Source organism: Rana temporaria, chromosome 12, assembly GCF_905171775.1.
Source record: "Rana temporaria chromosome 12, aRanTem1.1, whole genome shotgun sequence".
Classification (NCBI taxonomy): Eukaryota; Metazoa; Chordata; class Amphibia; order Anura; family Ranidae; genus Rana; species Rana temporaria.
In genome coordinates, this window is record NC_053500.1 from 143,096,264 (window position 1) to 143,115,046 (window position 18,783).

Here is an 18,783-nt window from a genome sequence, read left to right on the forward strand (position 1 = left end):
CCGGCTCCTTTCTTTTCCTGAATGAACAGAGATCATTTACTGGAAACAAAATAAAGTGTTGGGACTCGATATGAAGCAAGACTGCTGAGTTGAATGCATCAATCAATAAAACATGGTCCCCGAAACCAGGAACATCAGGTGGCACGCGCACCCCGGCCTGGTAGGTAGGGTGACCACATTTCCTAACTGCCATTCTGGGACGCCCCCCTCCTTCACAAAAATGTTCCCATTTTAAAGTTTTTCAGTAGCAGTGATTCTAATTATGCTTAAAGTGCAACAATAAAAATGAACAATTCCTCTAAATTTAGTGCCTGGGGGGTCCCCTTAGTCTGCCTGTAAAGTGGAGCATGTGTACCATGTGTAGAACATGCTGCAGCGAAAATTTTATTTTAAATTGACTCACTGTTCCAATTGCTGGCACCCGGCTATTGAAAAAAAGAAAAAGCAAAAAAAAACTAGTGCCCCCCCCCCAGTCCATACCAGTACCCACGGGCTCTACCCCCCCCCCCCCCCACCTCAAGACATCACAACCCCCCTGCCTGCATGGCACCACAACCACCAGCCAGGGTAAGATGGGGTAATGAGAATCTGGAAGCCCCCAAAGGACCCAAAGGGTCTGTAATGGACTAGGGGTGGGGGACCCCATGCCGTGTTTTTACTTTTTTTTTTTTTTTTTTTTTTACTGACCGCTTTATTTATTTTTTAGCTGTCAGCGGGAAAGCCCATTGACAGCTAAAGACTCATCAGTTGTTGGGGACGCCGGCTTCCCAGCCCCGCTCTCTCATCAGGTGGCTGTGTCAATTTCATTCCAGGACACTGTATTGTCCTGGAATGAAGGTGCCCGGGACCCGGGACAGAACTGCAAAATGCGGGACTGTCCCGGGCAATCCGGGACATGTGGTCACCCTACTGGTAGGCCATCTCGCCGGGGAGCCGTGATGTGTGGTCACCCTGAAGGTGGGTGCCACCCCAGGAACAAGAACCCCGCCTCATGGCGTTTGCTCCAGAAGTACCCTCCCCCAGCATGCCCCGCAAGGGAAAAACCCCTCTCATTGGCTGCTGGCCAGAGGCACCCCAGCCTGGACTCCACTGGCTTCACCCGTCGCCCCGGGGTGGTATAGCACCCCAGCAACAACAGAACAAGCCCACAGTACAGCCCAGCTGAAACAGAGCCCCAATTTAGACAAATCAAATGGATGAGAGCTAACTAACTCTCTCACCCCCCTTAAATTTAAAATAGCACCTGTACATAAAGTACACAGGCGCTACAAGTCCATCGAATTTCCAAACACTGTATTTAAGCGTATAAGCTCCATTTTGTGTTGAAAATAACTGTGAAATCTAAAATTCCGGAGGGTGTAACAAGATGTCCGCTTGCCCCCTTCTCACTCTATCATTACTGTGCAATGGTGTGGGGTGTAGCAAGATGGCGGCGACGGAACGTCACTTCCGGAGCAATCTGTGATGGGGAGATGAATGTGACAAGACACCGGCTTTCGCGTGATCAGCGGGATTGGAGTGGAGTCTCCCTCTAGTGGTGGCCATTGGTAATGAGGGCTGTGAAAGTGCATAAGCTCCCCATCATCCCCCCAACCCAATTCAAAGACCACACCCGGGTAAGATAGCCACCCTGGGCGTACGTTTCGTGACCGTAGCTCAGTGTTTATCAACTCCAGTCCTCAGGGTGCCCCAACAGGTCATGTTTTCAGGATTTCCCTCAGATGGAACTGCTGTGGTGATTACTAAGGCAGTGAAACTGATCAAATCACCTGTGCAAAATAATGGAAAGCCTGAAAACATGACCTGTTGGTGCGCCTTGAGGACTGGAGTTGAAAAACACTGCTGTAGCTTACGGGGGGAAATGGTTAGCAGTCATCAGCAGCTAGGGTTGCCACCTCATCCCTTTAAACCAGTGTCATCTTAAGAGCATTATAGGCCCCCGGGCAATACAGTGCACTGGGGCCCTGTCTACACAATTACGCACGAGAATTACTGACAAAAATCATAAAATTTACTGGCAGAACCACATTTACTGCCACTGCAAAAAAAGTACCTAAAATTACAGTTTTCAGTGCCCAACAATGCAAATGTCAGTATTTAAACTATAAACATATAGCTAGTGCTATTAGAAATGTGTTTTAAGTTAAACAAAAGTAAAAAAAAAAAAAATGTCTTCATTGACATGAAGGTCAGGTTACTATAACCCAGCCAGCACAGAGTTTCCTCTTACATCAGAGTCTGCAGGATTCCCTCTTACAGTGAAAGGAACTCTTGTGTAAAGGGGAACGCTGCAGATCATAATCTAAGGGGGGAACTCCGATGTGGAGGGGGGCTATGGTGACCAGAGACCACCTTATATCAGAGTCCACTGCTTTCTCTTTCCCACTTACATCAGGGCCCGCAGACTGAGTTCCCCCTTGCATTGTAAGGGGGAATCCTGCAGACTCTGATGTGGGGGGTACTCTGGTGACCAGAGACCACCTTCCTTAGATTAAATACACGAAGGTAAGGGGGGTCACTAATATAGGAGGGGGAACCTTTATATCAGTGCCCCCTTACATTTTTGCATTCACTCCCCCCTTACATCAGCAACCCCCCGCACTCGTGGAGGACCGGATCTTCTCTGTGATTTCCGCGAACTGGGCATGGGCAGTTTTAACCCGTCACTCTCCATAATTTTTTACTGGGGTTGCTGGGCAGCCGGTGGGGCCCCCCAGGCAAGCGGGGCCCCCGGGCAACTGCCCAGCGTGCCCAATGGAAAAGATGGCCCTGCTTTAAACCCGAACACATAGTAATTACACAGCTTCTGGGGCTAATTTAATGTCGATAAGGCACCAAGTGAGTTAATTAGCACCTTAATCAGCCAGAAAACCTGTGTAATTACTATGTGTTCGGTTTTAAAGGGATAAGGTGGCAACCCTATCAGCAGCCCACGATGCACTGCGCCCCGGGGCATTTAGATTCCAGATTTTCTGGTTATGCTATGCATGTCAGCAGGACGGAGGAGAGCGGAGTCAGAGGGGCGACACCGTGTAGGTGAGTTGGGTATTGTAGATGAGTCTCGTCTATTTTATTTTATTCTATACTACTGATTTATATTATTTTATATTATAATGTATTCTGTGTAAGGATTTCTAGGAATTACACAATTGTCGCCTTTTCCCCCAGAAATTGTCGCTCTTTTCTGAGGACCTGTGCGATCGCACTGGGACATTTCTTTTATCCTCTATATAGTAAACATTTGACTTTTTAAGGGAGTTTAAGGGAGTGTGAATGAGCCTAGGGGTTCATTCACACCTGGGGGGGACATGGAACTGCGATCGGTTCATGCAATGCACAGAAAACAATCCCTGTCGAGGGAAAACGTGGGAACGCCGCACTTTTATTCAAAGATGCCTGTCTGTGCCTGTCTGTGTGACGCATCTCATCGTTGTGATTGGAATTAGATCAGCATGAAAAGTAAAAGGGGGGAAAAAAAAAAGCAATATGTCGTATTGGGTATTAGTGCATCCAAGCAATGTGTTGTATCTGTGCGTTGTGTTAATGAGTTGTATCACAGCATTGTATTATTGTGTTGTGTGCATTGTGTCAGTGTGTGGTATCAGTGTATCATTTCAGCACGTAGTATCAGTCTGTAGTATTAGTGCATTGTGTCAGTCTTTGGTATCAATGCATTGTTGTTAGTGTGTTGTATCATAGCATTGTATTGTGTCAGTGTGTTGTGTCAGTCTTTGGTATTCGTGTGTTGTGTCAGTGTGTAGTATTAGTGCGCTGTGTCCGTGTGTTGTGTCAGTTTGTAGTATTAGTGTGTTGTGTCAGTGCGTTGTATTAGTGCGTTGTGTCAGTGCGTTGTATCAGTTTGTAGTATTAGTGTGTTGTGTCAGTGCGTTGTATCAGTTTGTAGTATTAGTGTGTTGTGTCAGTGCGTTGTATCAGTTTGTAGTATTAGTGTGTTGTGTCAGTGTGTAGTATTAGTGCGTTGTGTCAGTCTTTGGTATTAATGCATTGTTGTTAGTGTGTTTATCATAGCATTGTATTGTGTGCATTGTGTCAGTGTGTTGTGTCAGTCTTTGGTATTAGTGTGTTGTGTCAGTGCGTTGTGTCAGTGTGTAGTATTAGTGCGTTGTGTCCTTGTGTTGTGTCAGTTTGTAGTATTAGTGTGTTGTGTCAGTGCGTTGTATCAGTTTGTAGTATTAGTGCGTTGTGTCTGTGTGTTGTGTCAGTGTGTAGTATTAGTGCGTTGTGTCCTTGTGTTGTGTCAGTTTGTAGTATTAGTGTGTTGTGTCAGTGCGTTGTATCAGTTTGTAGTATTAGTGTGTTGTGTCATTTTGTAGTATTAGGGCCAGATTCTCAGAGACTTACGTCAGCGTATCAGTAGATACGCCGTCGTAAGTCCGAATCTGCGCCGTCGTATATTTAAGCGTATTCTGGAAACCAGATACGCTTAAATTTGGCTAAGATACGAGCGGCGTAAGTCTCTTACGCCGTCGTATCTTAGGGTGCATATTTACGCTGGCCGCTATGTGGCGCTTCCGCGTTGAATATGCAAATGAGCAAGATACGCCGATTCACAAACGTACGTACGCCCGTTGCAATTAGTTATGTCGTTTTACGTAAGACATACGCCGGCGTAAAGATAAAGCAGGTCTCTAGGTGGCGCAGCCCATGCAAAGTATGGACGTCGGAACAAGCGTATCTTTTTACGTCGTTTGCGTAAGTCGTACGCGAATAGGGCTGTGCGTAAGTTACATTCACGTCGTAGGCAGTGTTCGGCGTATCTTAGGCATTCTATCCGACGCATGCGCACCACGGACGGCGCATGCGCCGTACACTCAAAACGTCATTTACGTGGGGTCATGCTTTATTTGCATAAAACACGCCCACCTCTTCCCAATTTGAATTAGGCGTGCTTACGCCGGCCGATTTACGCTACGCCGCCGTAACTTAGGACTACAGCACTTGCCTCTCTAAGTAGTGGCGGCGTAGCATAAATAAAATACGCTACGCCCGCACAACGTAAAGCCGCCCTACGTGAATCTAGGCCTTAGTGCGTTGTGTCAGTCTTCGGTATTAATGCATTGTTAGTGTGTTGTATCATAGCATTGTATTATTGTGTTGTGTGCATTGTGTCAGTCTTTGATATTAGTGTGTTGTGTCAGTTTGTAGTATTAATGCGTTGTGTCACTTGGCCAAAAACTGAAACCGAAATTGACAATTTTTTTTATATATATTATTATTTTTTTAATCGATGTGGATGGCGTTTTTGCCTTGAAGTCAATAGGTTGCGATTTTGAATTGTAGTCAATAGGGGGCGTTTTTCGACGAATCTCAGGTTTTCGCCCTCCACAGATTAGTGCCAACCTCTACCAGCGCTCTGCCCAGTGCCAGCCACACCAATCATCCATACCATGTACACCATCAGAACGGAGAAGGGAGGCGGCCAGGCCACAGTGGTGGATCTCCGCTGTGACACCGTGAGCAACCCGTGCGCCGAGATGAGAAGAGCGATGGCCGAGGCGGAAGTCGGGGACGACTTCTATGGAGAAGATCCCACTGTGAACGGTGAGCGAATAAATATTAATTACCGCCCCGCCCCCGAGGAGTCAATATTTGAAAGTGTCGTCAATTCAAATGTACTGAACTTTATTATTTCATGAGAAGTCCCCATCAGAGTCTCCCCTTAGATCTAAGATAGCCTGTCAAAGTTCCCCCATAGATCTATGACAGCCCATCAGGGTGCCCCCTTAGATAAAATAGGGCCCATCAGGTTACCTTCCTAGATCAAGGAGGACCCATCAGAGTCTCACCTTAGATGAGTGAGTGAGTAACTTATACAGTAAAACCTTGGTTTGAGAGTAACTTGGTTTGAGAGCGTTTTGCAAGACAAGCAAAATGTTTTAATACATTCTTGCCTTGATAAACAAGCAATGTCTTGATATAAGAGTAGCGTCATGTCACAACTGAGTATAAAAGAGAAGAGAGGCTCCTCCTCTAAGTGTAGCAATATGGTTACATTTAATGAAGGGACAACATTTAGCAACTTATTGCTGCACTTAGAGGCACCTCTCTTCTCTTTTATACCCTGTAAAAAAAAATGCTTTGCTATACAAGCGCTTTGAAATACAAGCATGTTTCTGAATTACACTCGCAAACCAAGGTTTTACTGCATAGCGCTACAAATGCAAACTAAATCGCCTCAAGGCGCTTATAGATCTATAAGAGCCTGTTAGAATGCCCCCTTAGATCAAGGAGGGCCCATCAGAGTCCCCCATACTAGGTTCAGAAGAAAACCCGTCAAAAGTCCCCCCTTGGGTCCAGGAGGGCCCTTTAGATCCAGGAGGACCCATCAGAGTCCCCCATAGATCTAAAAGAGCCTGTCAGAACGCCCCCTTAGATCAAGGAGGGCCCATCAGAGTCCCCCATACTAGGTTCAGAAGAAAACCCGTCAAAAGTCCCCCCTTAGGTCCAGGAGGGCCCTTTAGATCCAGGAGGACCCATCAGAGTCCCCCATAGATCTAAAAGAGCCTGTCAGAACGCCCCCTTAGGTCCAGGAGGGCCCATCAGGGTCCTCCCTTAGATCCAAAAGAGCCTATTAAAGCCCCCTTAAATCCAGGAGAGCCCACCAGAGTTCCCCTTTTTGATCCAGGGGGTACCCACCACAATCCCCACTTAGATCCAGGAGGGCGCATGATGAGGGGGGTCATGGCTGGCTAACTGGCAATGGATGTGCCAGTCCTCATTTTTCAATACACAGACCACTGCCAGCCAGCTTGGGTATTTTCACGGACAGTTGCTAAGAACGTATGAATGGTGGGACACCATAGAGGACACCCAGGTCTACTATCGGAGAATTATTATACATTTTATTTCTTTCAGAGATTCAGCGCCAGGCTGCCCAACTGTTCAAAACAGAGGACGCTCTCTTCGTGCCCAGTGGCAGAATGGGGAATTTGATTGCGGGTAAGTGTCTCTATCTTTGGTTATTCATGACTGAGATCTTTCCAGAAGTAGTAGGAGTGTGGAAAGTCCACGGAGGTTTCTCCAGGAGTAGTAGGAGTGTGGAAAGTTAATGGTGGAGGGCTCTCCAGAAGCAGTAGGCATGTGGAAAGTCCATGGTGGAGGTCTCTCCAGAAGTAGAAGGAGTGTGGAAAGTCCGGCAGGGGAGACACCATGATCATGAAGGTGGTTCTCCCAGGGCGAGGCACGGCTATTGCACACTCTAGGCCGTGCTGATCGTGGTTGTCTTCCCTGCCGCTTCTCGGCCTTTTGGCTGGGACTGGGTGTGGTATCTGTCCTTATCAGTTGTCAGCGGAGCGCTGAAGCACCTCCTACATGGGGAGGGTGGATGCAATCCAATGACGTCATTGCACCTGGAAGGATGGTTTCAGCAGGGACTACGCTGTGCTGCCCGACAGAATACTGGGGGCCGGCCCATGGTTGAGTCTGAGCCATCTGGAAGGCTGCTCTTGGTGAGGATGGGTACTGCGCTTGGTCTTGGTCTTTTTGCCGAGTTCTAGTCTGGCCTTCTGGTTGGCTGGTGTAAGTGCTATCTCTGTCAGCGATCCGGTAGGAGGAGCTGGTAATGCCCTGGGATAGGACGGGGTAGGACCATGCAAATCCGCCGGGTTGGCTGGCAGGGGTGGAGGGCTGCACTGGGCGGTCGGGGGGTCGGATATGGAACGAAAAGCCTATGGTGCATGTGCCCCTGGAGTGGCAGTCCAGGGGTATCTGAAGATCACTGTGTGTGAGGGACACATTGATTTAAGATACCACGGTCACTGCACCAGATACACGCTTTTTTTAGCACCTGCCTCCTGGGCCGGGCCTTTTGGCTAGGACCGGAGGAATTTTTTATTCCTGGCCGGAGGGCCTGGTCATTGTTTCACCACAATGGCCACTTATTTCACTCTTCTCTTTACTGTCCCTTTCCACCACTTTATTTAATTTAAGCCTGTGTTTGTCACTTTTTTGTCTTTTTTTTTGTTGTGCACGTTTTGTGTGATTAGTAGGGTGCGGGTCCTCAGGCCAGCCCTGAACGTCTTGGGAGTGGGTGGACATGGCCTTCTGGCTTAGTTCGCCTGCTCTCATGGGGTCTCCCTTCGGGGGAGCCCCACCTAGTACTGGGAGGGTTCTGTTTCGGCAGTCCCTCCGAGGAAGTTGGGTCCGTGTCGGCTTCGGTTGCTCGGACCACAGTACCTCAGTCCCCGTCTGGAGCCTAACGCCCCGGGGGATCAGGGTTTGGGTCCCTCTTCACAGGAGGACCACTTGACGTTGCACCCGTCTGCACGTTTTTGTGAACACTCTTTATGTGTGTGCACATTTTTTCTGCACCGGGTGGAGTTTTTTGGGTGTGTTCACACGCCATAGGCTTTTCAAAAAGGAGTGTGGAAAGTCCATGGTGGAGGTCTCTCCAGAAGTAGTAGGAGTGTGGAAGGTTCATGGTGGAGGTTTCTCCAGGAGTAGTAGGAGTGTGGAAGGTTCATGGTGGAGGTTTCTCCAGAAGTAGAAGGAGTGTGGAAAGTCCATGGTGGAGGTCTCTCCAGAAGTAGTAGGAGTGTGGAAGGTTCATGGTGGAGGTTTCTCCAGGAGTAGTAGGAGTGTGGAAGGTTCATGGTGGAGGTTTCTCCAGAAGTAGAAGGAGTGTGGAAAGTCCATGGTGGAGGTCTCTCCAGAAGTAGAAGGAGTGTGGAAAGTCCATGGTGGAGGTCTCTCCAGAAGTAGAAGGAGTGTGGAAAGTCCATGGTGGAGGTCTCTCCAGAAGTAGAAGGAGTGTGGAAAGTCCATGGTGGAGGTCTCTCCAGAAGTAGAAGGAGTGTGGAAAGTCCATGGTGGAGGTCTCTCCAGAAGTAGAAGGAGTGTGGAAAGTCCATGGTGGAGGTCTCTCCAGAAGTAGGAGTGTGGAAAGTCCATGGTGGAGGTCTCTCCAGAAGTAGGAGTGTGCAAAGACTCTGGTTTCTCTTCAGAACGAACAAATCTTTCGTACTCTGATTTCTCTTCAGAACAAATGAAATCTTCTCGGCCCTTTGGCTAAGATCAATTGTTGTACCTGTTCTTATCAGTTGCCAGTAGGTGGTGCTATGCTGGTCGTCCCTAGTACTCTGCGAGGGGGAAAGGGATGGCGGTCGGCTGATGCTAAGCCTGCTGGTGTGGAGGTGGAAGCCTTCTGATTTGGACAGAGAAGCGTGAGGTCGAAGCTGGAGGGTTGGGCCCCTGGCTTCTGGTCTGGATTTGGTGGTGCCTGCCCCAGTCAGTTGTTCGGGAGAGAACCCTTGCTCCTCTTTTCGCTGGGAGGAGCGGGTAGTATTTCCTGAATGTGATTGGGTGGGAGGGATGGGGGTTGAAGGTAGTAGCCTGCTTAGGTGGGCTCTCCCCGACCTCTTCTCCTACCTTCCTGGCTGTGAAGGGTGCTGCCGGTCAGTGCCCATGTTGCCAGTCAGTGCCCATTTCAGGGCACTGATTGGCATCGATTGCATTAAAAAAAAATTTTTTTATATCTATTTGTGCTCTATTGAGCACTGGGGGGCACTCCCTGGTGGTCCAGTGTGGGGATCCGAGGGGGGGCTGCGCTGATAAACAGCGCGAACCCCCCCTGTCAGGAGACCCGCCGGTCGGCTCTCCTCTACTCTACTCGTGTCTGTCAGACACGAGTGAGGAAGAGCCGGTCAACGGCTCTTCCTGTTTACATTGTGATTGGACACGGCTGATCACGTGGTAAAGAGCTTCCGCCAGAGGCTCTTTACCGAGATGCAGGGTGTCAGACTGACACCCCGCATCACCGATCGCCGCGCGCCCCCACGAAATCCCGTAGGACGTCAATAGACGTCCAGTCAGTATTTCACAACCACTTCCCGGACGTCAATCTCCTATGGACCGGACGGGAAGTGGTTAATGTACACACAGCACCCCATATTGACAGAAAAACACAGAATTATTGACATTTTTGCAGATTTATTAAAAAAGAAAAAGTGAAATATCACATGCTCCTAAGTATTCAGACGCTTTGCTCAGTATTTAGTAGAAGCCCCTCCCCTTTTGATGAGTCTTTTTGGGAAAGATGCAACAAGTTTTTCACACCTGGATTTGGGGATCCTCTGCCATTCCTCCTTGCCAGTTCTGTCAGGTTGGATGGTAAACGTTGGTGGGCGGCCATTTTTAGGTCTCTCCAGAGATGCTTAATTGGGTTTAAGTCGGGACTCTGGCTGGGTCACGGAGTTGTTGTGAAGCCACTCCTCCGTTATTTTAGCTGTGTGCTTTAGGGTCATTGTCTTGTTATCTCAAGTCATAATACACCCCCAATGATGCACCCATAACAAAACTACCCTCCATTTTTATCATGGGCCCTAGAAATTCACCCCGATGGGGGGCGGGATGCCGCGGCCTGCCCCGGAGCTCTGACGTGAGGAAGGAATTACTAAACCATCCAGACTGAACCAATCGAAACTGCCTTGTGTCTTGTTTCAGTGATCATTCATTGTCGGAAGAAAGGGAGCGAGGTCCTGCTGGGGGACGAATCTCACATGTACTTCTATGAGCAGCGGAGCATGACGCAGGTGAGGGTGTGCTGCCACCATGTGGTGGTTTGTGTGATGACACCTGTCCTGGTGACCAAGGGGAACTCAATATTCCCGAGGTGACACCAGGACAGGAATAGAGAGGAAATCTTCTGATGGGGACACCTATCTATGGCAGGATTTCCCTTTTTCTTTTGGAGTGATTTTTCTCCCACTTTAGGGAAAGGAAATTTCCTCTAATAGGAAGCAGATGGGAAAAGAAAAATCTAAGTGGGGTTCTAACTAGAGCTGCACGATTAATCGCGGTGAGAATCGCGATCTCGATTCTCCCCGCGGGATGACATGCGATTCTTCTGTTTTACGGCCAGTTCCACGTAACCAGCGTGGAGCGCAAATGGCGCCGTTATCGGAACCGACGTCAGCAGCCTGCGCCGCTGGATGGATGCCTGGGCTTCTCTTGCAGATCTGTACAACTGTAGTGTGTATCCATGCGCCACCCAATGGTTGCTGGCGGTACTGCTTCTGATGTATAAAAAAAGAGACCAGTGATATGTCTATAATGTTAAAGACCATATAACTCCTATGAAAAAAGCGGAATCAAACTTTTATTCTGCTTTTTTCATAGGAGTTATATGGTCTTTAACATTATAGACATACAGTATCACTGGTCTCTTTTTTATATATTCATATTTTCAGATAAATCACAGGTTTATTTATTTGGGGGGGGGGGGGGGGGGTTTCTGGCATTCAGTTTTTGAGAATCGTGATCTTTAGTCTAAGCAAATGAATCGTAATTCTCATTTTGACCAGAATCGTGCAGCTCTAGTTTTAACCCTTCCCTACTCCATCCAATATGAGGGGGAAATGTTGTGGCTTCAGATGCACTTTGAAAATTATTTTGCGCGGTGAGGATGTATCAGAAGTGGCAGTTGATGACCATATCTCACGTATTCGCTGTATTCACTCCCTGTTTCCGCAGATGGCAGGAATGCTTCCTCGCCCGGTGAGGACACTAAAAGACGGCCGTCTGGACCTGCAAGACCTGGAAAGTAAAATCCAGCATGGGAACCCGGATGTCCAACTCATCTGCCTGGAGAACACCCACAACCGCATGGGAGGGCGTGTCCTTCCCCTCTCCTATATGAAAGAGGTGCGTGTGTTCTTAACTCATTATATAAACCTGAAAGTTTAAATAACTACACTTTAAGTAAAACTTTGATAAAGTACATGAGATTTCTCCACTTCCTGCCCCATAGAGAAAACAGGAAATGAGGGGAAATCTCTCCAAAAATTGTCATCGTCCCCCCAGGAGGGGGCGGACACGAGACCAGCCCCTTGCACAAGGAGAGAGAGCAGCAGTGGGCGGAGCCGTCACACCCACCCAGAAATGGAAATTTGTAGAACTTGTGAGAATGGGAAAGACACATATGGGCAGGGGCGGACTGACAACTCATGGGGCCCCCGGGCAATAGAAGATTATGGGGCCCCCGGGCTTACAGATGGCCACCACGCCAGGAGGCAGTTCAGAGGCGGGGCAGCTAAAATCTCAAGATTTTCACATCCAAAAGCATGTCTGCGCAGTAACTTTCACGATAGCCGAAACCATATCGGCAGATCACCGGAAAGGCGTGAGCCCCGACAGCCGGCGTCACCTCCGTCGCAAGATGCGTGACGTAACGGCGGTGTGAACACGCCGAGATACTCGCGCATGCGCACCTCGCCGCTAACGTCCGGAGGTGATGTCGCCGGCAGGATGGTGCTCACCCCAGCGGCCAAATTGACGGCGAAGCATAAAACAGGAGGTGCGGATAGGTATTTGTAGAATATGTTGGTTTCCTCTCGATTTTGGTAAATGTAATTCCTTTCTGTTCTGGTGACAACCGCACTTCCTGTTTCCTGTATGGGTGTTACGGTGACAGGAAATGAGGCTGGAATTACACCAATGGGATGTCAGACAGATATCGTTCCATTATAGAAATACTAAAAAAACATTTGAGTATCCTGTGTCGCTCATAATATTTTCTGTCCTGCAGGTTCGGGACATCGCCGATCGCTACGGGCTGAAGGTCCATCTGGACGGGGCGCGGCTGATAAATGCCGCCGTGTCGCTGGGGGTGGAAACTGCAGAGATTGTGAAATACTGCGACTCCGTGGCCCTCTGTCTATCCAAGGTACGGTGTCCACAGAGCGACACTAAGGGAAGTAATCCGACCGTTCGGCAAGCTGTATATAATTCTGATACATTGATGTAGAGTTGTGTGTAGCGTTATACTATACCAGAACGCCGTACAATAAATTCAGCTGAAGGACATAAACTGCCCCTGGGCGGAGCTAAAACTGGAGTGAATGGTGCTAAGGGTGGGGCTTAAAACTTGAGTTTATGTACATAGTGTAGAGGTCAGAAGTATGTAGTGTACATAATGTAGGGGTCAGGTGTGTAATGTACATAGTGTAGGGGTCAGGGTCTAGGGTGTGCAATCTACAGAGTACAGGGGTCAGGTGTGCAATGCACAGAGTGCGGGGACCAGGTGTGTAATGTACAGAGTGTAGAGGTCAGAAATATGTAGTGTACAGAGTGTAGGGGTCAGGTGTGTAATGTACAGAGTATAGGGGTCAGAAGTATGTAATGTACAGAGTGTAGGGGTCAGGTGTGTAATGTACAGAGTGTTTGAGTCAGAAGTATGTAGTGTACATACTGCAGGGTTCTGGGGTGTGTAGTGTACATGGTGCAGGGTTCTGGGGTGTGTAATGTGCAGGGTTCTGGGGTGTGTAATGTACATAGTGCAGGGTTCTGGGGTGTGTAATGCGCAGGGTTCTGGGGTCTGTAATGTACATAGTACAGGGTTCGGGGGTGTGTAATGTACATAGTGCAGGGTTCTGGGGTGTGTAATGTGCAGGGGTCTGTAATGTACATAGTGCAGGGTTCTGGGGTGTGTAATGTGCAGGGTTCTGGGGTGTGTAATGTACATGGTTCAGGGGTGTGTAATGTACATAGTACAGGGTTCTGGGGTGTGTAATGTACAGGGTTTGGGGGTGTGTAATGTACATAGTACAGGGTTCTGGGGTGTGTAATGTACATAGTGCAGGGTTCTGGGGTGTGTAATGTACAGGGTTTGGGGGTGTGTAATGTACATAGTACAGGGTTCTGGGGTGTGTAATGTACATAGTGCAGGGTTCTGGGGTGTGTAATGTGCAGGGTTCTGGGGTGTGTAATGTACATAGTGCAGGGTTCTGGGGTGTGTAATGTACATGGTTCTGGGGTGTGTAGTGTGCAGGGTTCTGGGGTGTGTAATGTACATAGTACAGGGTTCGGGGTGTGTAATGTACATAGTACAGGGTTCGGGGTGTGTAATGTACATAGTACAGGGTTTGGGGGTGTGTAATGTACATAGTACAGGGTTCTGGGGTGTGTAATGTGCAGGGTTCTGGGGTCTGTAATGTACATAGTACAGGGTTCGGGGTGTGTAATGTACATAGTACAGGGTTCGGGGTGTGTAATGTACATAGTACAGGGTTCTGGGGTGTGTAATGTACATAGTGCAGGGTTCTGGGGTGTGTAATGTGCAGGGTTCTGGGGTGTGTAATGTACATAGTGCAGGGTTCTGGGGTGTGTAATGTGCAGGGTTCTGGGGTGTGTAATGTACATAGTGCAGGGTCCTGGGGTGTGTAATGTACATAATACAGGGTTCTGGGGTGTGTAATGTACATAGTGCAGGGTTCTGGGGTGTGTAATGTGTCCTCAGAGCAGAACCTGGCAGGACCAGGAGGGATACTCACCAATATAGAAAATCTTCCACAAATACATTTATATTTTCTAAGGACACATCTTTAGTATTTGGCATCACATGCACCCTAATTTTTTTTATTTTTTTTAAGGGTCTTGGGGCCCCAGCGGGCTCATTGCTCGGCGGGACGTCAGAATTTGTGGCCGAGGCATGGGAAATCAGGAAGATACTTGGGGGAGGGATGTGCCAGTCTGGTGTACTTGCAGCTCCTGGATTGGTCGCATTGAAACATGCGCAGAAATACCTGACGTTGGATCACCAAAATGCCAAAATATTTGCCAAAGGTAAGACTGCACATGCGGAGTGACCCCCTTATTACCACCTTCTGCACCGGAAGATTTAACCCCCCCTTCATGACCAGGCCATTTTTTTGCTATTTAGCACTGTGCTACTTTAACTGATACTTGCGCGGTTATGAAATGATGTACCCAAATGACATTTATATCATTTTTTTAATACAAATAGAGCTTTCTTTTGGTGGTATTTGATCACCACTAGACTTTGTTTTTGTTTTGTTATTGTGCTATCAGCAAAAAAGACCAAAATCATATATATAATATTATTTTATTTTTTATTTATTTTTACTTTCTGCTTTAAAACATATCCCATAAAAATCGAATTGCTTCATCAATTTTGACCAAAATGTATTCTGCTACATGTCTTCAGTAGAAAAAATCCCAATAAGTGTATATTGATTGGTTTGCGCAAAAGTTATCGTGCCTTCAATCTATAGGATATGTATTTTTATATACTATTACTGGCAAGTAGACATGTGCAATACGTTTAGTTCCGAATTAGTTTTTTAACAAATTATTTAATTCCGAAATGTCCAAATTTTTTAAATTTACGAATTTTCGAAATTCGGAAATGTGAAAATTCAAACATTTTGGAAATTCAAAAATTTCGGAGATTCGAAAATTCACAATGAAATGAACAAATTTTTTGGCAGTGCACATGCCTACTGCCAAGTCCATAGTCTAAAGTCCACAGTCCTTAGTGCATCGTCCTAAATCCACAGGCCCAGATTCTCGTAGATCGGCGTAAAACTTGGCGGGTGTAACGTATCTCATTTACCTTACGCTGCCGCAAGTTTTACAGGCAAGTGCTTTATTCACAAAGCACTTGCGTGTAAAGTTGCGGCGGCGTAGCGTAAATCACCCAGCACAAGCCCGCCTAATTCAAATTAGGCGAGTAGGGGGCGTGATGTATTTAAATTAAGCGTGTTCCCTCGCCGAACGTACTGCGCATGCGCCGTCCGAAAAATATCCTAGGGTGCATTGCTCCAAATGACGTCGCAAGGACGTCATTGGTTTTGACGTTAACGTAAATGGCGTCCAGCCCCATTCACGGACGACTTACGCAAACGACGTAAATTTATACATTTCGACGCGGAAACGACAGCCATACTTAACATTGGTTGCCCCTCATATAGCAGGGGCAACTTTACGCCGGAAAAACCTAACGTTAACGTCGTAAATTCACTGCGTCGGCCGCGCGTACGTTCGGGAATTCGCGTATCTAGCTAATTTGCATACTCGACGGGGAAAACGACGGAGGCCACACCTAGCGGGAAAAAAAAAATTGCATTTAAGATCCGACGGTGTAAGAGCCTTACGCCTGTCGGATCTAATGGATATCTATGCGTAACTGATTCTAAGAATCAGTCGCATAGATACGATGGCCCAGATTAGGACTTACGACGGCGTACATGGCGTTGCGCCGTCGTAAGCCCTTTGAGAATCTGGGCCATAGTCTAGTCTATAGACTATGGACTTGGAACTATAAGCTAAGGAGATTGGACTCCATTGTCCTTAGTTCATAGTCCCAAATCTATAGTCTATAGTCCATTGTCCCAGGTTCATATTTCAAAGTCCATGGTCTATGGTTGAGAAATCCTGGTCTAAGGTGTGGCAGGATCCAAAGGAGGGAACAAAATTGCTGCTGGACCACAGACCGCAGTGCTAAGTAGAGTCTATAGAGGGAATTACAGGTAAGTACGGACAAGTAACAAGGGGGCAGCTTTGTAAACAGTCCATTATACCCAATACACCTCGTCCGCCTTGTAGCTTGTGTCCAGTTAGGGCAGTGTTTCTCAATTCCAGTCCTCAGGCCCCCCCAACAGGTCAGGTTTTCAGGATTTCCCTCAGATGAAAAGGCTGTGGTGATTACTAAGGCAGTGAAACTGATCAAATCACCTGTGCAAAATAATGGAAATCCTGAAAACCTGACCTGTTGGGGGGGCCTGAGGACTGGAATTGAGAAACACTGAGTTAGGGTAACTCTCTTCACTCTGGGACGAGCGTCATGTTCAGCAGACATTTTCCAAGCTTCAACTGCCATTTACTGAACGTCAGCAGATCACTTCTCGGGAATCTTGCAGAATACACACCAAAGCCTGGTGAATACTTGAAAACATAGCCTGCATTGAAGTCAAGATTCAGCATACCTCCCAACCGTCCCGGATTCCTGCGGGACCGCCCCGAGATTTTAAGACTGTCCCGCAGATCTGGGCTAGAGTCCCGGAAAACAAGTTCAGGCAGCTGGGTCCACTGGGGGAGGGGGGGTGTTCTCGCTGGAAGCAACATGCTCTCCGCCTCTCTCCCCCCTCCTTTCAATCTTTCTTTCTGTCATTTGTTGCCAGTTTACTATGCTGCCACATCCACTTTTCGCCGCCGCACATTACGCTTACCCACAGGTCAATCTCCCCCCCCCTAAACGTCCCTCATTCTCACCCTCAAAACTTGGGAGGTATGATTCAGTATTCCATGTTGGAGCTGATTGGAGCTCACAGAGGGCCTCCGGGCCCTTTGTAGATCTGTAGAGCTCTTCCAACTGCCATTTACTGCAAGTTCCCCCGGCCAAGACGCAGACTGCGGCTCTCGCACCATATGTATAAAAATATTTTTTGTTCCTCATCCATTCGCTTTTTTTCCAGCATGTGACAGTTTTGTGTCTCTTTTTGCCTCCTTCAGCGGTGCAGGAACTGGGCTCTCCTCTCTGTCTCGTGGACCCGGCCATCGTGGACACTAATATCGTGTTACTCTCGCTCCCTGGCAGACTGATGGGAGAGGATCTATGTGAGCAGCTGAGCTCAGTGACACCTGAAGAGCAGGAAAATGGACGGGGGGTGGTGGTGAAGGGTCATGCGATCTCGCCTCGCCACGTGCGCCTTGTGTGGCACCGCGACCTCTCGGCGCAGGACACCCAGCGGGCGTTGGAGAAGCTGAAATATGTGCTTGGGAAGTACAGCAATGAAGCTGCATAAGAAGACTGGGACAGACCCAGACAAGAGGAGCAACGTGTGATGCCCCCAAGTGACCCCATTCCATCACAGTCCTGCTGGATCTGAGCCACGTTCATTATCCGGGTATATCCACACAGACACTTGGCCTTTAACCACTTCAATACTGGGCATTTTCACCCCCTTCCTGCCCAGGCCAATTTTTAGCGCTGTCGGAATGACAATTGCGTGGTTAATGCTACACTGTACCAAAACAATGTTTTTTTATATATATTTTTTCCCACAAATAGAGATTTCTCTTGGTGGTATTTGATCCCCTCTGGGGTTTTTATTTTTTGCTAAACAAATAAAAATTTCGGAAAAAAAATAAGTTTTTCTTTGTTTCTGTTATAAAATGTTGTAAATAAGTACGTTTTCTATTTCGCTGATGGGCGCGTATAAGGTGGCACAGATATGCAACACTGATGAACACTAATAGGTGGCACCCATATTCGACACTGATGGGCACTCATAGGTGGCACTGATATGCAGCACTGGTGGGCACTGATATGCGACACTGGTGGGCACTCATAGGTGGCACAGATGGGCAGTGATTTGCGACACTGATATGCAGCACTGATGGGCACTCATAAGTGGAACAGATGGGCTCTCATAGGTTGCACTGATGGGTACTCAGGTGGCACTGATGGGCATCACTGATTAGGAGGCACTGGCATGTATTGCTGGTGGGTACTGGTTGGCATCATGTGTGGGCACACATTGCCACCAGGGATGTCAAACCTGGTAGTCATCAGTAGTGGCCATCCCTGTTGGCCCAGTATGGGCATCCACGGGGGGGCTGTGCTAATCGGTGTTAATTTTGGCAGCATATTCCAAGGTAGTTTTAGTCTTAGGACTAAAATGGCTTTTTAGTTTTAGTCCCATTTTAGTCTTCTGCAATTGTTTTAGTCGTATTTAGCCGATTAAATCTCCAGTATTTAAGTTGTCGTCAAATGGGTGTAATTAACCACTTGCTTACTGAACACATATACCCCCCTTCCTGCACCAGGCAAAATTTCAGCTTCCGGCACTGAGTCGCTTTAACTGACAATTGCGCGGTCGTGCGACGTGGCTCCCAAACAAAATTGACGTCCTTTTTTCCCCACAAATAGAGCTTTCTTTTGGTGGTATTTGATCACCTCTGCGGTTTTAATTTTTTGTGCTATAAACAAAAATAGAGCGACAATTTTGAAAAAAAACACTATTT

General features: G+C 47.7%; 1 protein-coding gene across 1 annotated transcript; it reads left to right on the forward strand.

Annotated features, from left to right (window-relative positions):
* Positions 1-2,983: 2,983 nt before the first annotated feature.
* LOC120919069 (probable low-specificity L-threonine aldolase 2) lies at positions 2,984-17,697 on the forward strand. Its single transcript, XM_040331042.1, has 8 exons — positions 2,984-3,036; positions 5,350-5,562; positions 6,877-6,960; positions 10,462-10,550; positions 11,491-11,661; positions 12,545-12,682; positions 14,388-14,580; positions 17,269-17,697. The coding sequence occupies exons 2-8, from the start codon at positions 5,409-5,411 to the stop codon at positions 17,559-17,561; spliced, it is 1,122 nt and encodes a 373-aa protein (XP_040186976.1). The 5' UTR covers positions 2,984-3,036; positions 5,350-5,408; the 3' UTR covers positions 17,562-17,697.
* The last annotated feature ends 1,086 nt before the right edge of the window (positions 17,698-18,783 follow it).